The sequence below is a fragment of the Perognathus longimembris genome, chromosome 10 (assembly GCF_023159225.1).
Source record: "Perognathus longimembris pacificus isolate PPM17 chromosome 10, ASM2315922v1, whole genome shotgun sequence".
Classification (NCBI taxonomy): Eukaryota; Metazoa; Chordata; class Mammalia; order Rodentia; family Heteromyidae; genus Perognathus; species Perognathus longimembris.
The window spans coordinates 72,435,744-72,458,896 of NC_063170.1; the positions used below are offsets into that span (position 1 = coordinate 72,435,744).

The 23,153-nt window shown below is 45.8% G+C and overlaps 1 protein-coding gene across 1 annotated transcript; it reads left to right on the forward strand.

Moving 5' to 3' along the window:
• The first annotated feature begins 1,174 nt into the window (after positions 1–1,174).
• On the forward strand, positions 1,175–21,382 carry Isy1 (ISY1 splicing factor homolog). Its single transcript, XM_048356371.1, has 11 exons — positions 1,175–1,329; positions 4,618–4,640; positions 7,098–7,149; positions 8,604–8,669; positions 8,822–8,864; positions 11,079–11,191; positions 13,600–13,717; positions 16,471–16,593; positions 17,444–17,571; positions 20,308–20,394; positions 20,769–21,382. Exons 1-11 carry the CDS (start codon positions 1,327–1,329, stop codon positions 20,874–20,876), a joined length of 864 nt encoding a protein of 287 aa, XP_048212328.1. The 5' UTR covers positions 1,175–1,326; the 3' UTR covers positions 20,877–21,382.
• The last annotated feature ends 1,771 nt before the right edge of the window (positions 21,383–23,153 follow it).

A 23,153-nucleotide genomic window follows, 5' to 3' on the forward strand; every position in this document is an offset into this window, starting at 1 on the left:
CAAAAAGAAGCCAGGGACAGTGCTCAGGCCCTGAGTCCAAGCCCCAGGACTGCCCCCCCCCCAAAAAAAAAAAAAGCACTCCAGGGGGCTGGGAATGTGGCTTAGTGGCAGGGTGCTTGCCTCCTATGCTGGAAGCTCTGGGTTTCATTCCTCAGCACCACATAGACAGAAAAAGCTGGGTCTGGTGCTGTGGCTCGTGGCAGAGTGCTAGCCTTGAGCAAAAAGAAGCCAGGGACAACGCTCAGGCCCCAAGCGCAAAGCCCCAGGACTGGCCAAAAAAAAAAAAAAAAAAAAAGCACTGCGCTTCAGATAGAAACATCTGCATTAGTTGTGTTTCTACTGTTGAAAATGACCACAAGCTTAGTGGCCTAAAACAATGCTGAAATAAGTTTGAGATTATTATGAGAGAGTCAGCTGATACTTTAAGGAAACTCATGTGAAGTTTGCCTCTCCTTTTAGCATCTACAGGCTGTCTACATCCCGCAGTTCCCGGCCAAACAGCCCAACCTTCGTTTCTATGCCGGTCCTGGGGCTTGCACTCAGGGCCTGGGTGCTGCCTCAGGTTTTTTTTTAAATTTTAATTTTTTTATTGTCAAGGTGACAGTTACACACGCAAAATATCCTATCTTAAGCACAGTGGCAGAGCTGCTTTTGCTGAGTGGATTTAACACCGCACAGGGCTTGGGGATGGGGCCTTAGGGCGGTCTCCCGGTGAGCGCCCACAGATGCAGGCGGGCGTGGAGGGCCGAGCCGCGGAGGGCCTCGGGCCGCTCCCGGAGCTCCCAGCTTCGGCGCCCCACCCGCCACGCCCCGGCCACATCTCCGGAAAGTGACTCAGCACCTCCATACCACTTCTCCGAGGGGAGTCCTCGGGGCGCCCCTGGCTGAAGCCGGGGACTCCGCAGGGGGAGGTCAGCCGTCACCAAGGCCCACCAAGGCCCGCGGCGGGGAGGACGGGACAGGGAGCCAGCGGCCGCGCCGGTAGCTTCCACAATAGCAGAGAAGCCGCCAACTACCGCGAGAAGCGCTCGTTCCCGCGAGAGCAAAGCCACGCTCCGCCAACTCCCGCTCAACTACAACTACGCGTTTGGTTTTGCCACGCCCACAACTGACGTACGCGCGAATCTGCGCGTCCCACGCCACTCCATTTCTCTTTCCTCCACGTGATCTCTTCCGGTGCCCTCCTTCTGGTCCTGTCCTTTTATCCTTCCGCCGGAAAGAGCCGTCTCTACGCGGTTTCCGATTCCTGTAGGGGCTACTTTGTGAGAAGCCGCGAGTGTTAGGGCCTGCGGCCGCCAGGCCCCAGACTGCGCCTTCTCCTGCGCCATGGTGAGTGGCCGGGATGAGACAGGGCGGGTGGGTAGGCTAGGAAGGACCGGGAGGGGGAGGAGGGACCAGTGGCTCCGCGGGCCCTTACCGCGCACGGCCGGCGCCACTGCTGTCACCAGTTTGGGTCTGGCATTCCTCGGTGTGACCCGGGTTGTCTCGTGCCTAGAGCCCTTCAGTGTGACCTGGGTTGTCCTGCCTGGGCTCCCTCAGTGTGACCCCGGTTGCTCTGTCTGGGACCCCTCAGTGTGACCCGGGTTGTCCTGCTCAGCTCCCTTCAGTGTTACCCGGATTGCCCTCTCGGGGACCCCTCAGTTTATCCTGAGTTGTCGTCCTGCCCGGGCCCCACAGTGTGACCCTGGTGGTCTTTCTGCCAACTTGGCTGTTAGAAGTTGGGAGAGAAGACTGCGACTATAGTCTTCTTCCCACTCCCGACCACAGTGCTCTGGCATTGTCCCTGGAGAATGGACTGAATGGTGGTGCTTGGAGCCACTGTGGTTGTTTGCTCATAAAGCATCCGTTCTGGTGTTGTGATGTTTGTTGATGGCTTCTCCACTCTCTTCCTGTAGATACACATACAAGGGTAGGGTCTCCTTACTGTTGCCTCCATTGATTTGTAAGGAATCTTGTAAGTGAGTTCGCCCTGAGTGAGAACAGCTTAGACAGGAAGCTTTGTAAGACGGTGCCCTTTTTGGTCTGCATCATTTCATTTGTTCCATAGTGAGTTTATGATATTTATAAATGTGAGAATGTAGGTAGTATTAGGTCAAAGGAGCTTGATTATTATGTTTTCGTTAAGTGAAACCCCTGTAAGAAGCACATAAGAGGACCACCAAGGTTTAGAGATGTCTCTAAGGTCATCAATGTTCTTTCACAAAAAGCCTTTTCTTTTCATTTTGATAAATATTGTATGATCAGATGCACATAGGAATTTCAAAACAGGCTTTTTTTTCCCCCCTCCTAGTCCTGCGGCTTGAACTCAGGGACTGGACACTGTGCCTAAGCTTCTTTTGCTCAAGGCTAGCACTCTTCCAGCCTTTTCTGTTTATGTGGTGCCTATGAATTGAACCCATGGCTTCAAGCATGCTAGGCAAGCACTCTACCATTAAGTCACATTCCCAGCCCAACAGGCCCTTTTTTGATGAATACTTATGAAACAAGTTTATATGCGTGTAAAATACAGAAATTTTTCATATGCTTACATAGCTCTACTCAACAATCTTGAGTGCTTGCTTCGCAACCCAAGTAAAAAGAACATTCATACATTTACTTGTGACATTTGCACACATGCCGGCACAGACAATTTGATGTGTTAAGTAAAAATAGATACATAAAAAATAAGCACATGATACCGTGCTATGGTTATAGAAGATGTATTAGGGGCTGGGACTCTGGCTTTGTGGTAGAGTGGTTGCCTGCCATGGATGAAGCCCTGGGTACCACATACACAGAAAAAGCCGGAAGTAGTGCTGTGGCTCAAGTGGTAGAGTGCTAGCCTTGAGCAAAAGAAGCTCAGGGACAGTGCCCAGGCCCTAAGTTCAAGCCCCAGGACTGGGGGAAAAAAGTATTAGAAAGCACTGTAGACTGTTGAGCATAAGGAACAAGGAGAGAGATCAGGGAGTAGAGGTGGCTTCTTCTATAAGAGAATGTATGCTGTCATGTTTGTTTATCCACTCAGCCTCTGTCTAGTGCCTTTTTTTTTTTTTCTTCATCAGTCATGGTGCTTGAACTCTGCCTGGGTGCCATCCCTGAGCTCTTCAGCTCAAGGCTAGTGCTCTACCGCTTTGAGCCACAGCACCACTTCCAATTTTCCTGGTGCTTCATTGGATGAGTCTCACGTACTTCCCTGCCCTGGCTGGCTTGGAACCTCAATCCTCAGATCTCAGCTTCCTGAGCAGCTCAGATTACAGGCATGAGCCACGGGTACCCAGCTTGTCAAATGCCTTTCTGTGTTGGTTGAAAGGTGGATAATTTGAAGGGAGATTTATTATTTATTTATTTATTTTTGTGAGTCCTGGGCCTTGGACTCGGGGCCTGAGCACTGTCCCTGGCTTCTTTTTGCTCAGGCTAGCATTCTACCACTCGAGCCACAGTATATTTATCTCATTAAATTATCACATTTCTATGAGATAAGAAATATGGTCTCTAGTGTAAAGATGGGGAAACAGGTTTGGAGAGACCACTTCTCAGTGAAGGTGTGGAACAGGGAGAAAATTTCAATTCCTGAATTTTGCAAGCACTCTTTCTCTATATCCTGTAACCCAATCCAGAAAACATGATCTGTGCCTGATCATGTGTTTCAGAAACAACTGACTTGACACTAGTGTGATAGCATTTTGATAAAAGTCACTTTGCAAAAGCCAGTCTTGGGATCCCCTGCCCCCAGTTCCACTTGCAGGTAACAGACAGAGGACTCCAACCTAGTTGGGAGGAAGGGGTGCAGAGCCTCTCGTCTAGGTGGTTGGTGATATAGGCAAAATTGGAAGGAGTGGGAATTAGCAAGATCCTAGGTGGATGGAGCAGTGGAGGCAGTGGAGGAGTAAAGAATTAAAGTAGAGGGAGGAGCGGTATATGTTGTAAGGATTTGGACTCTTTTTTTTCCTTTCATGAAACAAGATTCTAACAGGGCTTTGTTTGCTCCTGGCTTGCTTGCTTGGATGGTGCTCTACCACTTGAGACATGCTTCCAGCCAGCTTGCTCGTTATTTTGGAGAGAAATTTTTCTCAGTGGGCTGACTTCAAACACGATCCTCTGCTCTCAGCCTCCTCAGTAGCTAGGATTACAAGTGTGCACCACCAACATCTGTCTGGACATATTTTTCATTTTTGTTATTGTTGCTCATACAGCAGCTCAAGCATTCTGTTTGAAAAACTTTACCATCATTCTTGTAAACCTTTTTACTGAAAAGTAAATGGAGGGACTGGGAATGTGGCTTAGTAGTACAGTGCTTGCCTAGCATGCATGAAGCCCTGGATTCGATTCCTCGGTACCATATAAACAGAAAAAGCTGGAAGTGGCACTGTGGCTCAAGTAGTAGAGCTGTATCCTTGAGCAAAAGCTCAAGGACAGTACAGAGACCCTGAGTTCAAGCCCCAAGACTGGAAAAAAAAAAAGTAAATGGAGCAAGGCAGATGTTGGTGGTTCACACATTTGACCCAGGAAGTTGAAGAAGGAGGATTACAAGTTCTAGTCTACCCTGGTTTATAAAACAAGACCCTGCCCCATTAAAAAAAAGGTACAAAAAATGTATTTTAAACATGATTGTTTTTCTTTCCTTTTCTCTTGTTCTAGGCCCGAAATGCAGAAAAGGCCATGTAAGTATCACACCTTTCTTGTTAAAAAAATTTTTTTTTGGCCCTGGAACTTGAACTTGGGCTTGGGTACTATCTCTATAGCTAGTAATGTACTACTTGAGCCAGAGTGTCACTTCCAACTTTTTGGTGGCTAATTAGAAATAAGTCTCATGGACTTTCCTGGCTTGGCTGGCTTTTAAACTGTGATTTTCAAATCTAAGCCTCCTGAGTAGGTAGGATTTCAGGCATGAGCCAGGGCTGGTTAAAACATATATATAACTTATTAAGAATTTTTAATAATTGGTTCTTTTAGTACATTGCTTCTGAGAAAAGTTTTCTTTATATATGTTAAAATAACATTCTCATACTTGTCCATTTGTTTTCCCCATAAATGTTTTCTGGTACCGTCTAGAAAATACATTGAATGAACGTTTGTTCACTTGTGAATGGTGTCAGGGCCCCTGTGGTATTAATTTTTAATATTTGGATATATTTCCCACCACAGTACTTCAATCTATAGTTTCACATAGGTCTCACATGCAATGTAAATAGATAGCTTGTGCTGTATCTATTTAGCCATACTTCTGTTTTTTTTTTTAATTTATTAATTGGAAACAAGAGTCTCAGATATGTCTGCCTGGTTTTGAACTGTGATTCTCAATCTTACTCTACTGAGTAGCTAGGATTATAGGCTTGAACAACCAGCAGCTAGTCTACTCTAGTTCCTGCCTTTTCTTTCCTTCCTTCTGTTACGGGGTAAGAAATGTTATGGGTTTCGAGGGAGGGGATTCCCCGTCCCTCCAAGAATCACCACTCAGAGACAGTCTCAAGCAAAAAGATGGGTTTATTGGGAGGCAAAAAGCTAACTGACTGGCCAGGAACACAGCACAGATTCAAGAGCTGTACTGCGACAGTGAAAAGTGGGCTGATGGGCCAGGGACACAGTGCAGACTTGGGAGCTGCCACTGTGACCCTGAGCAGTCCTCAAATTGCGGTTTATAAAGGTAAAAGCATAGCACTGTTGTAGGTGCTTGACGCATGGGGGTAGAGCAAGCAACAAATGAACGAGTGTGGCACAGATGTAGGAGGTTGACGCAGGGGGTAGAGCAAGCAACAAACAAGTAATTTACAGAAGCAGAATTTTGGGGTCAGGTTGGCCTAATCTACTGCCCCCAACATTTCCTACCATGTTTCCCTAATCAAGACGGAATCAGGGCTGGGAATATGGCCTAGGGGCAAGAGTGCTTGTGTCATATACATGAAGCCCTGGGTTCTATTCCCCAGAACCACATATATAGAAAACAGCCACAAGTGGCGCTGTGGCTCAAGTGGCAGAGTGCTAGCCTTGAGCAAAAAGAAGCCAGGGACAGTGCTCAGGCCCTGAGTCCACGCCCCAGGACTGGCAAAAAAAAAAAAGAAAAGAAAAGATGGAATCAGCTCTACTCCCTCCCTCCCTTCCTCCCTCCCTCCCTCCCTCCCTCCCTCCCTCCCTCCCTCCCTCCCCTCTTTCTGCCAGTCCTGGAGCTTGGACTCAGGGCCTGAGTACTGTCCCTGTCTTCTTTTTGCTCAAGGATAGCACTCTACCTCTTGAGCCATAGCACCACTTCTGGCTTTGTCTGTTTTTGTGGTGCTGAGGAATGGAACCCAGGGCTTCATGCATGCTATGCAAGGACTCTACCACTAAGCCACATTCCCAGCTTTCTTTCTTTCCTTCTTTCTTTCTTTCTTTCCTTCTTTCTTTCTTTCTTTCCTTTCTCTTTTTCTTTCTCTCCTTCCCTCCCTTCTTCCCTCCCTTCTTCCCTCTCTCCCTCTCTCCCTCCGTTCTGTTGGTTGTAGGGCTTGAACTCTGTACCTGGACACTGTCCCTGAGCTGTTTAGCTTGAGGCTAGTGCTCTACCACTTGAGCCACAGTGCCACTTCCAGTTTTCTGGTGTTTAATTGGAGATAAGAGTCTCATGGACTTTCCTGTCCGGACTGGCTTTGAGTCCTCAGATCTCAGCCTCCTGAGTAGCTAGGATTACAGGCGTGAATCACTGGCACCAAGCTCCATTTCTTTTCTTTTCTTCTTCTTCTTTTTTTTTTTTTTTGGTCCTGGGGCTTGAGCACTATCCCTGGGCATCTTCTGCTCAAGGCTAGCATTACTTCTGGCCTTTTCTGTTTATGTGGTACTGAGGAGTCAAACCCAGGGCTTCCTGCATGCTAGGCAAGTACTCTGCCACTAAGCCAGATTACCAGCCCCATCCCTATTCCATTTCTTTGTCTCTTTTTTTTTGTCTGAGACTAGGACCCCAAATTGGTATCTGATACTTTTGTTCATTGGCAGATACCCTATCACCTGAGCTACATCTCCCACCCCTAGTTTATGCCATTTATATGAATGAACTTAGATATGATTATAAGTAGATCTACCCTATCAAGAACTTGGGTGCTAAGAAATCTGTGAACAGGATCTAATGGAGTCTTTTATGTCCCTTGTAGGACGGCCTTAGCAAGATTTCGCCAAGCACAACTGGAAGAGGGAAAAGTGAAGGTTGGTGTAAATCCTCCTCATAAATTGTGAAGTATCAAGAGAAATGCAGTCAAACTCCTTAGGTAGAGCTTGCAATCCAAATCTTCCTGTCTGTAAGACTGATACTCTTAAAATAGAAGTCTACTCACTTGGATTCCAGGTAATCCTTTCTGTAGCTGAGATAGTATGGTGATCCAAAGTTGAATCCTAGGAAAAGAGTGTGATATAGGATCAGATGACATAATATAAATTAATGGAGACTCAGTAAGATTAAGGATAATAGCCAATTTTTAGATATTTTTCTTTCTGCCTTGGGCACTAAATCCTTGGCATTGTAGCCTTACAGGAAACAGAGGAAGCATAACAATCAGAAAGCCATCCAGTTTTCAGTATTAATCCAAGGCTAAGTTCTGTATTGAAGAAAATGGCTGATGATGATATAGGATGGCTGACTTGATTGTCTGCCCGTGGCATATCTGTGCTACATGCTCCTTTTTCTCTGTCAAATTTCCTGTGCTGGCTGGCTTTTAACCATGATCCTCAGATCTCAGCCTCCTGAGTAGCTAGGATGAAAGGTGTGAGCCACCAGCACTTGGCAGTCTTTTTTCTTCTAATAATTTTTCGTGTGTGTGTGTGTCCTGAGGGCTTGGAACTCAGGGCCTAAGTGCTGTCCCTGGCTTCTTTTTGCTCAAAGCTAGCACTATCACTTGAGCGACAACGCCACTTGTGCCTTTTTCTGTTTATGTGGTACGGAGGAATTGAATCCAGGGCTTCATGCATACTCAGCACTCTACCATGAAGCCACATTCGCAGCCCAGTCCCTGTGCTCTTTTGCTCAATTCTTAGCTAGTACTGTACCAGTTGAACCATTGTTGTTGTGGTTAATTGGAGGTAAGAATTTCACTGACTTACTGCCCTAGCTACATCAGATATCAGCCTCCTGAGTAGTTAGGATCACAGGCGTGAGCCACCCGTATATGTACACATACCTATTTGTGTTCCATAATTATACATGTTTATTTTAAACATTGAGAGCTATAATTTTATAGGCAATGTAAATATTCCATGAAATGGATACAACATGAGTTATTTAGACTTTTTTTTGCCCATACTGGGGCTTGAACTTAGGGCCTGGATGCTTTTTTGCTCAAGGCACAGCTTCACTTCTGTGCTCTTCTGTGCTCAAGGCACAGCTTTTTTGGTAGTTAAGATAAGAGTCTCACAGGTTTTCTTGGCTTGTCTGGCTTCAAGCCTTGATCTTTCTGATCTCAGCCTCCTGAATAGCTAGGATTACAGATGTAGACCAGTGCTATTTGACCATTTAGCCTTTGATTACTGGATATTAGTTCCCACTGTTTCACTGTCTTAGATGCAATGCATTGAATGTTTGTGTTTGTGTGGCTGAGGGTCTTGTGGAATGGAATGATACATAAGCATGTGACTAGTTTAGTGGAAACATGTAATATGTTTTTTAGGAACGAAGACCTTTCCTTGCTTCAGAATGTACAGAGTTGCCTAAAGCGGAGAAGTGGAGAAGGCAGGTATATTCTGGGTAAATCTGATCTCAATAGAAGTAATAAGCATGTGGTTGTTTCTTTTTATATAAATGGCTCCTAAATCAGAATTCTAAGTTTTATTGTGCTTTTGGACATAGTCAAAAGTCTTGAAAATGAACTATTCTTTTTTCTCGTAGATTATTGGAGAGATCTCAAAAAAAGTGGCTCAGATTCAGAATGGTAAGCTAACTTGTCTCTTTAATGTGATTCTTCTACACTGAGACTGGGGACTCTAGCACTTCTCTCAGTAATCAGTAGGACAAACAGGAGATAAGGAAGGACACAGAATGCTGAATAATAAGTACTATTGGTCAGTCTGACCTAGCTGACTTTTAAAGAGAAGAGCACCTGACACTTCTCTCAACAAAACTTCATCAATCTTACTTCCTCCATCACTATCCCTTATCCTAACCACTCTCATTCAAAAACAACCTCAACAGGCTTCATTGTTCTGTTTTCCAACATGCCTATATAAAATTCTTTAACTATATGCATCCTCATTTACCCTCTCCATTCACCCTGCTGCTTCCTACTGATAACCACTGTGCAATTGCAGCCATCCATCTGTTGTAGTTGCCTGTTATTTTGTGTGTGTATGTGTCTGCTATGTCTGTCTGTGTATGTTTTGTGCTGGTCATGGGGCTTGAACTCAGGGCCAAGGTGCTGTCCCTGAGGGTTTTGCTCAAGGCTAGCACTGTACCACTTGAGCCACAGCTCTACTTCCTGGTTTTTGGTGGTTAATTAGAGATAATAGTCTTGTGGGCTTTCCTGCCTGGGCTGGTTTCATATCTTCATCCTCAGATTTCAGCCTCCAGAGTAGCTGGGATTTTAGGCGTGAACCACTAGTGCTTGGTGCTCACGTTTGTGTTCTTCCCAGCCCCTCTCTCCTCCTCCCCCCATATATATAAAATAAGAAATACATTGTCCAAAAGTAATGTACTAGTTACCTGACTTATGTAACTATCCTCTCTTATATCACCTTTATAATAACAGTTAAAAATGCAAATGGTTAAAAAATGATAAGGTGCACAGATACACATATATACATATTTTTATTGCTTATGGTACTGAGGTACTGAGGTTTGTTTTTTTTTTTGCCAGTCCTAGGGCTTGGACTCAGGGCCTGAGCACTGTCCCTGGTCTCTTTGCTCAAGGCTAGCACTCTGCCACTTGAGCCACAGCGCCACCTCTGGCCTTTTCTATATACGTGGTGCTGGGGAATTGAACCCAAGGGCTTCATGTATATGAGGCAAGCACTCTTGCCACTAGGCCATACTGCCAGCCCAAGGTACTGAGGTTTGAACTGAGGACCTGTGCTTGCTAGGCAAGTACTCTATCATTTAAGCTGTGCTCCAGTCCTGTGTAGTTTTTTTTTTTTTTTTTTTTTCAGTCCTGGGGCTAGAAATTGGGGCCTGGGCTCGGACCCTGAGCTTCTTTTGCTCAAGGCTCGCACTGTACCACTTGAGCCACAGCACCACTTTCGGCTTTTTCTGTGTATGTGGTACTGAGGAATTGAACCCAGGGTTTCCTGCAATCACTCTACTGTTAAGCCACATTCCCAGCCCACTTGTGTGCTTTTTTCTTTTCTTTTTTTTTCTTCTTTTTTGGTTGATCGTGAGGCTTGAACTCTGCACCTGGGCCCCGTCCCAGAGCTCTTCAGCTCAAGGCTAGAGCTCTACCACCTGAGCCATAGCACCACTTTGGTTTTCTTGTGGTTAATTGGATAAGAGTCTCATGGACTTTCCTGCCTGGGATGGATTTGAACCATGATCCTCCGATCTCAGCCTCCTGAGCTATTGGCGTCTGGATCTGTGCTTCTTTTCAACCCATCAATGCTTAAAACCATCTTTCTTTCTCTGGTGGACTACCAACTGTGTTCAGATCCTGGCCACCACAGACAGCACACCTCAGCAGACTCCTTTCTGAACTTCCCTTTCAGCTACTCCCTTATGCTTAGTTCTCAAGCTGATAGTTCTTGCCAGAAAACTTCCCATGAAGCCACACTTTGCTTTCCTGAAAGGACTAACGCAGTAGCCATATGTGCTGATATCTACTGAGTCATTCAGGAGCTCATCTTGTTCCCATCCCTTAAACAGTGTTCACCTTAAAGCTGATAACTAGGATTGCAAGGTCATTTCAATTTGTTTCCTTGGTTGCTAATGAAGATGAAGTTTCTTTGTCAAGGATTATTTTTTGTCCTGTGCCTAATGGGAACTCTCTAATCCCTGCTCTTTAGTTTGTCTGGTTATGGTTTTCTTTTCAATTGAAATTATATTTTCATGTTGTACATACCTTTGGGGCTGTCATCGTTCATTTTAAAGGTAGGAAAGTAAGAGTGTGTTAGGGTATCAACATTCATTTTGAAGAAATGATATTAACATTTTTTCCTTCTAGCTGGTTTAGGTGAATTCCGAATTCGAGACCTGAATGATGAAATTAATAAACTACTGAGAGAAAAAGGACACTGGGAGGTGCGGATAAAGGAACTTGGAGGCCCTGATTATGGAGTAAGTAAGCTACCATTTCAGTCCCCTTGGGGTCAGCTAGTGAGTGTGTGGCAGACTCATCTACCCAGCTCTGCACTTCCTGAAGCCTGCTAAACTTCTGTAGAGGAAGCCAAAGCCACTGGATAGGGACAGGCATGACTAGCTTCTATTGCAAGTGAGCAGGACATGTATGTAAACATAGGCAAAGCCTAGCTACATAGGAGGCTGAGATCTGAGGATTTTAGTTTGAAGCCAGCGTGGGTAGACAAATCATCAAGACTCTTACCTCTACAATTAAATAGCAAAAATAGGAATTGGAGGGGTGGTTCAAGTGTCATCTATAAGCAAAAAAGCTGTGAGCCTGAGCGGTCCTGAGTTCAGGCCCCAGTATGGACACACACGCACACACACATTTGCACACACGCACACATACATTTGCACACGCACACACACACATGCACACGTGTGTGCACACACATAGACATTTGCATGTATGCGTGTACACACACACTCTAAAAGGAAATGGATTGGCATTACAATTTTGAAAGCATAGTCCTTAAAGCAGGTAGGACAGCTTTTAAAAATTGTCATGGGGGGCTGGGGATATGGCCTAGTGGCAAGAGTGCTTGCCTCCTATACATGAGGCCCTGGGTTCAATTCCCCAGCACCACATATACAGAAAATGGCCAGAAGTGGCGCTGTGGCTCAAGTGGCAGAGTGCTAGCCTTGAGCAAAAAGAAGCCAGGGACGGTGCTCAGGCCCTGAGTCCAAGCCCAGGACTGGCCAAAAAAAAAAAAAAAAAATTGTCATGGCTCCCTCACATCCTCTGGTGTGGGAAATTTGGACAGCTATTTGTTCATTCTTTTTTAAAAAATTAATTTCTTTTTCATTTCTTTATTGTCAAAGTGATGTACAGAGGGGTTGCAGTTGCATAGTAGGGCAGGGCATATATTTCTTATCCAACTTGTTCCTCTTCCCTCATTTTCCCCTGTCTTCCCCCTTCCCCATTCCCGCCCCCCCCCCCATGAGTTGTACAGTTAGTTTACACCATACAGTTTTGTAAGTATTGCTGTTGTATTGGTTTGTCTTTTTATCCTTAGTCTCTCGATTTTGATATTCTCTTTCCCTTCCCTAGTTCCAATACACGTATATACAATATTGAGGGTATCAAAATCAGTACAGTGACATCAGGGGTAAAACCATGGGAAAGAAATACAAGAAAAAGGGCATAATTTCACATGGTATGTTGAAAATAACAATGATAAACCACTTGTTTCCATAACTTGAAGTTCATTTCACTTAGCATCATCTTATGTGTTCATATTTACATAGCTGCTGAGCAATTGTGATCTAGGATTATCCTAGACATGTACTAAGAACCCAGCAGCCCCACTTTTGGGCATCTACCCAAAAGATTACAAGCAAGACCACACCAAAGCCACTAGCACAACTATGTTCATTGCAGCATAATTTGTCATCGCTAAAATATGTAACCAACCCAGATGCCCCTCAGTAGATGAGTGGATCAAGAAAATGTAGTATATATACACAGTGGAATTCTATGCCTCTATCAGAAAGAATGACATTGCACCAGTTGTAAGGAAATGGAAGGACTTGGAAACAATCATACTAAGTGAAGTGAGCCAGACCCAAAGAAACATAGACACTATTTGTTCATTCTTTTTTTTTTTTTTTTGCCAGTCCTGGGGCTTGGACTCAGGGCCTGAGCACTGTTCCTGGCTTCTTTTTGCTCAAGGCTAGCACTCTGCCACTTGAGCCACAGTGCCACTTCTGGCCGTTTTCTATATATGTGGTGCTGGGGAATCGAACCCAGGGCTTCATGTATACGAGGCAAGCACTCTTGCCACTAGGCCATATCCCCAGCCCCATATTTGTTCATTCTTTACATCAGAGATATTCCATTCTCTGCTTTTTGGTGGTTGTGTTTTTATGCTGGTCCTGGGGCTTGAACTCAGTACCTGGACACTGTCCCTGAGCTGTAGTGTATGCCATATTCACTTATATCCTCCTACAGTTAGACATCATCATTATTATTATTATTATTTATTATTATTTTTGGCCAGTCCTGGGCTTGAACTCAGGGCTTGAGCACTGTTCCTGGCTTCTTTTTGCTCAAGGCTAGTAGCACTCTGCCACTTGAGCCACAGCGCCACTTCTGGCCATTTTCTGTATATGTGGTGCTGGGGAATTGAACCCAGGGCCTCATGTATACGAAGGAAGCACTCTTGCCACTGGGCCATATCCCCAGCCCCAGACATCATTATTATTTTAAGGCATAACACGTATGTAAATATTTTTGTGTGTACTTAAGTATTTTAATATTTAACACTATTATCTCAAAATGTATTTTAGAGTATAGACATAGGTTTATGGATCACATCCATTTTCTCTTTTTCCTTCCTAATAAGAAAGTTGGTCCTAAAATGCTGGATCACGAAGGGAAAGAAGTCCCAGGAAACCGAGGTTACAAGTACTTTGGAGCAGCAAAGGATTTACCTGGTGTTAGAGAGCTGTTCGAAAAAGAACGTAAGTAACTCAAATTTGTAAAGATTTTTTAGTCTCTAAATATCAGTAATGTGAATAGAGACAATATGTGCTAAGTGTTCTTCTGTTATTTTTTTGCTACACAATAGAAGTTTAGATGAGTTGGAATTATTGTTCCATTTTTGGTTTTGGGACATTGTCTGACTAAGTAGGTCCAGGCTGGTCTGGACCTCACCCCTCCTGCCTCCATCACCAGAGGTGACTGGGAACCATTACTGATTGTCTGGGTGTGCGCCCCTTCCAAACCTTTCCCAGGCACTCACATGTGTGTTTCACCCATGTAGGTGTCAAGCCTCACTTCAATTTACTTAGGCAGAAAAATGAATTCATTGGCTTACTGAAAACCGCAAGGAAAGTTTTCTTTGGGAATAGTTCTGTCCAGACTACATTTCTCTGTGTTGCTATGTTGTAAGTTGCTTTCTTTCCATATACTACTTGTGGCAAGTGACCCATTATCTGCTTATATCTTGTCCTCTCAACAACAGGACACCGCCTTCTACCCTGGCATTTTTTTTTTTTCTAGTCCTGGGCCTTGGACTCAGGGCCTGAGCACTGTCTCTGTGTCCCTGGCTTCTTTTTGCTCAAGGCTAGCACTCTGCCATTGGAGCCACAGTGCCACTTTTGGCTGTTTTCTATGTATGTGGCGCTTGGGAATCGAACCCAGGGCTTCATGTATACGAGGCAACCACTCTTGTCACTAGGCCATATTCCCAGCCGTACCCTGGCATTTCAACAAATTTCCCAGAACTGTGTGAAATGGATTTTGGTTGAGTCAAAATTGCATTCTTAGTTTTTGGTGGTGCTGGGGATGAAATCTAGGGCTTCATCTGAGCTAAAAAATAACCACAAACAACTCAGCTGTATAACTTCATTAGTAAACCATTCCCTGTAGAATCAAGGCTCTGAGCCAACCAGGGTAGTATGTATGTATGTCTCCAATTACTAACCTCTCTAAATGCCGTTGAAAAAGACTGAGGAATGTATTAATCTCCTCATGAGATCAAAAGTAGTTAGTGGTTAGCAGTTAGTGCCTTATACTTATAATCCTTAGTTATTCCAGAGGCTGAGATCTGAAGGTCGTGGTTTGAAGCCAGCACAGCAGGAAAGCCTGTGAGATTCTTTGTCTCAAGTTCATTACCAAAAAGCTGAGGTGGAACTGTACCTCAAGTGGTTAAACACTATTGAGTAAAAGAGCTCAGGGACAGCACCCAGGGCCTGAGTTCAAGTCTTAGTACTGCCACAGAAACAAACAAGAAAACCAAAACGCCAAAGCCATCAGCCCAGTAAGTAAGCAAAAAACTCCAAACACAGGTCATCATCCCTAGAATTCCCTCCATGTACATGTGTTCTTTATCTCAATGGGGCTATGTGAAGGCCCTTGCTGGGCTGTTTCCCTCCTCCCACATTCTTCCTCTGTCGTGTGAAACTAAAACAACAGAAAAGAGTGATTAAATATTCTGATAATAACCCTTAGTCTATACTTGTAGTTTCCTTTGTTGGTGTTTGTATTGTGCCTTTTTTATTTAACATTATGACATTTCCTATGTTGTACAGGTACAGAGTATCTCATTTCACACACATCCTGAGACTTACAGTTAGTTCTAGATTATTCCCAGGTGTTCACTGTTACAGAAATAGTGCTGTAGTGCACATCTGTATCCATGAGCTGTGCTGTGATCTTGGAGGGTTTCTCTCTCTCTTTTTTTTTTTCGGCTAGTCCTGGGGCTTGGACTCAGGGCCTGAGCACTGTCCCTGGCTTCTTTTTGCTCAAGGCTAGCACTCTGCCACTTGAGCCACAGCGCCACTTCTGGCCATTTTCTGTATATGTGGTGCTGGGGAATTGAACCCAGGGCCTCATGTATACGAGGCAAGCACTCTTGCCACTAGGCCATATCCCCAGCCCTCTTTTCTTTTTTTTTTTCTTTTATTTTGCAGGAGTGTGGAAGGTTCTGGGGATTGAACCTAGGACTTTGAGCTGGCTAACATATTTTAGTACTCAGCTACATTTCCAGTTGTTTTTCTCAAGATCAGGAAAGGTTCTATTTGCTTGTTTTTACCCTGCTGGGGATTAAACTCAGGATCTTGAATACTTCAGGCAATGCACTCTATTAATACTGATCTACATTCCCAACCTGAAGATTCCTTTTAAATGTACTAATTGAACCAACACACAGTTTTATAGAGGTTTTTCCCATCTATGCAGTCCTGTGCTTGTTACAGATGTGTTTGTTTTTTTTTTTTTTTTTGGCCAGTTCTGGGCCTTGGACTCAGGGCCTGAGCACTGTCCCTGGCTTCTTCCCGCTCAAGGCTAGCACTCTGCCACTTGAGCCACAGCGCCGCTTCTGGCCGTTTTCCGTATATGTGGTGCTGGGGAATCGAACCCAGGGCCTCGTGTATCCGAGGCAGACACTCTTGCCACTAGGCTATATCCCCAGCCCCCAGATGTGTGTTTTGTAGCATTCTTTTTTTCCAGTCAGGGCCTAGCACTGTCCCTGGCTTTTTTTTGCTCAAGGCTTTACCTCTTGAGCCACAGCACCATTTCTGGCCTTCTCTATATATGTGGTGCTGAGGAATCAAACCCAGGGCTTCATGTATATGAGGCAAGTGCTATACCACTAGGCCATGTTCCCAGCCCCTTTTTATGATATTCTTCTGACCATATGACCATGTTATCTTGTATGTCTGAAGATTTGATGCACATGTGAATCCAGCTGAATTACCACTGTTTGTTTTAGCTCTTCCTCCTCCCAGAAAGACACGTGCTGAGCTAATGAAGGCAATCGATTTCGAGTATTATGGTTACCTGGATGAAGATGATGGTGTTATTGTGCCTTTGGAGCAAGAATATGAAAAGACACGTAGGTCCATGGGGGTTTCATTATAAATGTTTTCTGTTTTCTCTTTTAAAAATAAGGTTGGAATAGTTCATTATACCAGAAGGGATTTCCTTTGCTGAGGGTCTTCCGAGAAGTTTTGACCTGCAGGTCAGGTATGGAAGTCAGTCAGGTCATGCTGGGTCTGGAGCAGCAGGCAGGGAGGCTGCAGAGCTGTCCCTGGCCTGTCCCTGCCAGTCAGGAGGTCATCCGGATTTCTTCCACACTGGCCTTCATTGAAGGTGCTCATGGTAGCAGTTTGTGTTTTGTTTTGTTTTTTTGCCAGTCCTGGAGCTTGGACTTAGGGCCTGAGCACTGTCTCTGGCTTATTTTGCTCAAGGTTAGCACTCTACCATTTGAGCCACAGCGCCACTTCCAGCCTTTTCTATTTATGTGATGCTGAGGAATTGAACCCAGGGCTTCATGCATGCTACCCAAGCACTCTACCACTAAGCCATATTCCCAGTCCTCATGTTAGCAGTTTCTGGATGTATTTTACATTCCCCCGGAAAGGTAGGGTTCCTGTGAGTGGGCGCCACCTTCAGGCGAAGTGCGCACATTGTGAGGAGCACTTTAGTGCTGAGTCCAGGTGACATACTGACCAAATTGTGGGAGTGTGGCGTTTCTTCTCAGACTACTCAGCTTGGTGGCATTCTGAAAAGCTGTCTTGTAGCAGCTAGAGATACTGTGGGACTAGACTATTCTTCATAGCCTCTTCCACCCCCAGAACAAAATCAGGTTGTTTCTTTATAGAGGGAAAGTCTTGCCTTTTCCAGTGTAATGGTGAAAGGGTTTTGGAAAGGGAATGAATACCTTCCATTTCCCTTGTCTTAAGTGAGAGCTGAGCTGGTGGAAAAATGGAAAGCCGAGAGAGAGGCTCGGCTGGCAAGAGGCGAAAAGGAAGAGGAGGAGGAGGAGGAGGAGGAAGAGGAGATCAACATTTATGCTGTCAATGAGGAAGAGGTACTGGCATGGGTTCCGTCTGTCACTTACTTCCCTCTGCTCCAAGCCACAAAGGATCCTAGGGAGGAAGCTCAGTTTAGAGACTGAGGGTAAAGGTTCACAACCTTTACCCTTGCAGGATGTCTGTTATGATCCCATCATGATCACAGGTAGGGTTCTGTAAAGAAATGGCCCTGAGAGCTTCTTGTTAGCTGTGCTTTTAGCTAGGGATGATATCCTTCCTTAGAAGATTAGCCTCCCTGAACACGCTAAAATGGGAAGCATGAACCCAGTTGAAGTCACTCTGATGACCTGCCCATGTCACAGATGGAAGCAGGTCCATAGCAGAGGAGGGGATTCTGGACCTGTCCAGAGTGAAGGTGGTCTGCTGTTGTGAGAGGGGAGGAGCTTGTCTTGACACCACTAGTAAAGAATCAAGCCAGTGGACAGTCATTACATCTGTGACATAGCAAGCTGGAGGTTCCACTCATGTCCAGCTGAGCGTGAGGAAGATCTATAAAGGCCTGAAGTAGGATGGCACTGTGGCCCAGGAGGATTTTTCTAGATGGGATACTTGCTTGTTCTGAGGGAGGTGCTCAGGTAGTGGACACGTGAGCCAGGAACATACAAGGCACAGGAACCACATGAGTCCATGTGGAGCTCCTAGTCTTGGTGTCCGTACCAGGGCTGCCTTGCTTTGGGGCCTGGCCCTCCTCTGGAGTTGGGACAACTATGTGCAGAGGAGGTGCAGAGAGCATGAGCATGAGGAGCAGGTGGCAGACCAGCAGCAGAGCAGAGCGCACAACACGGGAGAGGAGACTATGGGCTGTGGTGGGAAGAGGTCCCATTTCGTTACTGTAAGAGCAGTAGAAAGAAAGGCTTTTTTTTTTTTTTTTCCCATCTGATATAATAAGGACACATGGACTGGGAATATGGCCTAGTGATAAAGTGCTTGCCTCACATACATGAAGCCCAGAGTTCCATTCCTCAGCACCACATATATAGAAAAAGCCAGAGGTGGCACTGTGGCCCAAGTGGCAGAGTGCTAGCCTTGAGCAAAAAGAAGCCAGGGACAGTGTTCAGGCCCTGAGTTCAAGCCCAGGATGGGCACAAAACAAAACAAAACATAAGGAGGACACATGTAAATATCCAGGAGATACTCCCACATACAAATGCCCAGGAGGGGGCTGGGAATATGGCCTAGTGGTAAAGTGCTTGCCTCGTATACATGAAGCCCTGTAGGTTCGTTCCTCAGCAGCACATATATACAAAAAAAGCCAGAAGAGGCTCTGTGGCTCAAGAGGTAGAGTGCTAGCCTTGAGCAAAAAGAAGCCAGGGACAATGCTCAGGCCCTGAGTCCACGCCCCAGGACTGGCAACAAAAACAAAACAAATTCCCAGGAGGACACACCCGCATGCAAGTACATAGGATATACACATACAAATGCTAGGACAAAGCCACACTCAGCTGCCCAGGAGTGTACACACACACACACACACACACACACACACACACACACACACACACGTAAATACCCAGGAGACACACCCACATGCAAATGACCAAGACACACCCCCACACAAATGCCCAGGGGGAAATAGGACTTGACTACGGCCCACAGATGCAGTTCTGTCCAGGATTACTCATCTCTGATGGGTTGATGCTTCACCTATTATTCTCTCTCTCTCTCTCTCTCTCACACGTTACCATCTCCTAAGTCAGGTAATGAATTGTATTGTCCTGTCTGATGCATAGATGCATAGTTTGTCTATATTTCCATGGGACCCTGTATATACTCATGGGTCTGATGTGCATGGTTTGTTTGTTTAAGGTCTAGTTTGGGGCTATAGCATAGAGTTGCTGTAAAGTTTCTTTTTCACACTCAATGTGAAATTTCCAGGTTATAGGGCAAACATGTGTTTAATATTAACAAATAGAGCAGGTATTCCATGCAGTCTTTTTATTTTTCTGCTGGTCCTGAGGCTTGAACTCAAGGCTTGGGCACAGTTCCTTGAGCCATGCCTTCACTTCTGGCTTTTTTGGTGATTAATTGGAGATAAGAATTTAATGGCCCTTCCTGCCTGGACTGGTTTTGAACAATGATCCTCAGATATCAGCCTCCAGAATAGCAGGAATTACAAGTATGAGCCACTGGTGCCTGGCCATGCATGGGTAATAATTGATCTTTTTTTCTGTAAAGTACATTTTTTCATTTAAAATTTTAAAAATATAATACATTCACAAGGTTCAAAAATGAAAGCGTATTCAACAAAGACTCTTTTCTATACTTATTCTCCACCTACTTCTCACTGCTACTGATAGTTTCTATCCTACTTTCTCTGCCTTTGTAAAACAGCTCTGAGCCTTTTCTATTTAATAACCTATCTTGAATGTCGTCTTGTGGTAGTTTGAGACTTCTGCATTCCTTTTTTAGTTTTTTGGTGTTTTTTTTTTTTTTTTTTTGCCAGTCCTGGGCCTTGAAGTCAGGGTCTGGGCACTGTCCCTGAACTTCTTTTGCTCAAGGCTACCACTCTACCACTTGAGCCACAGCACCATTTCTGGCCTTTTCTGTTTATGTGGTACTGAGGAATGGAACCCAGGACTTCATGCATGCTAGGCAAGCACTCTACCACTAAGCCACATTACCAGCCCTCTGCATTCTTTTTCTTTCAAACAGCTTGAGAGTGGTGCATTTTATAGTGATATCTACATTCATATTAGTGTCCTGATGATGGCCTTGTGTGTGTCTGTTTGTAGTCTGATGAGGAAAGCAGCCAGGAGAAAGGAGGGGAGGATGGGCAGCAGAAGTTCATCGCACATGTTCCTGTGCCATCACAGCAGGAGGTAAGACTGAAGCTGAGAGCTACTGGGGGGTGGGGTGTGGCATCGATGAGGCTATTCCTCAAGGGCAGGGTCTCAGTGCCTTCTCAGTATTCTGGGCCTTCAGTTCCATCCAGCAACTCTGAATCTGACCACTTGGCACTTGTCATTGTGCTCATTCATGAAAGGGTGTAGGATCCCCAAAAGGCAGGACTCTGCTCTGGAACTGACAAATACATGCTTTTGTTCAAATGGTCTCAGCGGGAATAGGTTGGTTCTCACAGACTACTCTGTGTGTAAGTATAGTGAAAGTCTGGCTTCTTGATAATGTCCTGGCTGGGTTGGGAATGGGCTGGATGCCTTGCTGGGGAGTGAGCCCTTTATTCCGGTGTCAACAGATTGAGGAGGCACTTGTGCGAAGGAAGAAAATGGAACTGCTTCAGAAATATGCCAGCGAGACCCTCCAAGCTCAAAGTGAAGAAGCCAAGAGGCTCCTGGGTTATTAGGCAAATGGGTGTTCTTGTTGGAGTTTGGAAGATGTCGTGAGGGCCCATAGCTCCCCCTCCCCCAGGACCACCTGCACACATGGCTACTGCAGGTCCTGAGGCTGCGTGGCCTCACACCCTTCTTACCTGTTAGCCTCTCACATCAGCTGGTCTGAGGGTAGGATTCTGCCCCTCATCTCCCTTGTAGGCTGTCAGGATGCTGAACACTGTGGCCATCAACTTTGTACAAATGTTTGTTACCCTGTGAATCCATTTAGTTTTAATAGGAATGTGTAAAACAGGTTGACAGCTATTCTGTGACTTTGAGAGGAGAGTCAACTATAGAGGCAACATTAAAAATGTGATTTTTCCTATCGTCTCTTGAAAACTGAATCTCAATGCCACCTGATGTGTCTGCTTTACCCTCTGTGCCCGCTGGGGGAGGGGGGATTAGTTAGAAGCATCTGTTTTATTACCTGCTCTGTAGCTGCTCTGCAGCTATTTTTATTAAAGATTTTTATAAGAAAGGAAACCTCTGTGGCTGCACTTTGTTCCATGGGGTAACTATACTGAGGTGACATGAGGTCAGTCCGTAAAGGGTACCCTGGGTGTGGTATCTGCAGGCCAGGTCCCAGGCTCCCCTGTTGGAGTGAAGGTGGCACAGAGCCTCTCAGCAGAACCTGCTGCTCATCACAGCCTGGGTCACAGGCCGGCCTGTGTGAATGGATGTCCACAGTCGACACCAGGAGAGTCCAGAGCCCACTCTGATCTGGGTCTCTAGTCCCAGGTAGGAGCCTGTGGAGTCTGCAGCCCTGGGCAGCCTTCTCTGCAGGGATCTAGAACTTGAAAGCAAGCGGCCAGCCCTGAAGCTCAGGCTTCAGAGAACAGGAGCTACGGTCCTCTGGCCTCTGTGGGAGCAACACCCTTGGGAATGGTGGTGCCTACTGTGTGGCTGCCTGTGGTTTAACAGGAGAGCAGGCAGGGCCAGTGGGTGGACTGGCTGTCTCTTTAAGGAGACTGAGACTGTGGGGAAGCCATGGAGGGTTCTGAACAAGGGAGGAGGAGAAACATAGTTGATGGCAAGTTACTCCAGGAAGCTTGTTGTGGGAAGGGAGAATAGGAAGCCACTGCTGAGCTCAGCTGACTGCAGGAAGAGCTGGTGGGCAACTGTCTGAGCCTAGCTTGCCCTGGGTGGGGTTAGTGCTCCCCTCAACTCAGCCTCATTCCCTGTGGGAAGGGGTTGCAGGCTTCCATGGAGCCTAGCTCTCTGGGAAGAGCTGGTGGGCGTCCTCAAAATCCCTGCTTCCTGTGAGGAAAGGCTGAGCCAAGCCCTGGGGCTGATGTGTCAGAGAAGATGGGCGAGGGGGGGTGGGGTCCAGGGAGGACTCCAGCAACCTCAAAGGCAGGCAGGACAGATTCTGCCTGGCTGGAGTTGTACCTAGGTATGAACTTGGGGTCGTGAGAAAATCTGTCTGAGTTCCTGCCTTGGTTTCCTTGCTCTCAAGTCCACAACTGGATATGGTTGCTCTCCTAGTTTGTCCTAGGGTTAGCCTTGGAGGAGACAGAGACTCTGGGGACAAACTGATTTATGTCTGCGCCTTGCGGTAGGGGAGGGGTGGACCCTGGCGTGGCCAGGCTGAGACAGGCCCACTTAGGGCCTGTTTGTCTTCCAAGGGCACAGTGGGCTGTAGCGCTTCTTGTTTTGAAAGGAAAAGACAGGCCTTACATCAGATGTTCTTTTTCCCCAGGAGGAGGGCAAGTACCTGGAGGAGCCCATCCTGAGAGCTGGGGTCCTTCCCAGAATCTCTTCAGGGCCTCCTAGGTTGTGGGCCTGAGCAGAGTGAGCCCCCATTTGAGCAAACTGACTCAGAATGGAGAAGCACTTGGCCTGCCAACCAGCAAGGTTCCCTGACAGTGGTTCCAGTAGGGACTGGACATGAGGAACGGTTCAACCACGCAGGGCTTCTGTGGACAGCAAGTAAGCTGATGGGGCCATTGTAACCCGTGGTGCAGATGCAGTCACCTAAGTCCAGCTTTCTGCTTAGAATCGGTATTGGAAGCTTTTGTTTGGGTAACCATTTGTTTAATGGTTTGCTAGCTTTGGTTCTGTCTTCACTTTTATTAAAAGGTGATCTTTCTACAGACAAATTTCCATCTTCTACTTCTGTCACCCCACCTATCCTCCTGTAAGTCTAAAACATATTCTCCTTTCTGTCTTGCTTTAAGATGAGTCCCTCCAGCTCCAGCTAGGTCTTACCCAGATCTGCCCTGCTCCACCTTTCTTTACCCTGCACCCTT

Coding starts and splice junctions, on each gene's coding strand:
- Isy1 (XM_048356371.1), top strand. Junction 4,641..7,097: donor CGAAATGCAGAAAAGGCCAT/GTAAGTATCACA, acceptor TGTCCCTTGTAG/GACGGCCTTAGCAAGATTTC. Junction 11,192..13,599: donor TTGGAGGCCCTGATTATGGA/GTAAGTAAGCTA, acceptor CTTCCTAATAAG/AAAGTTGGTCCTAAAATGCT.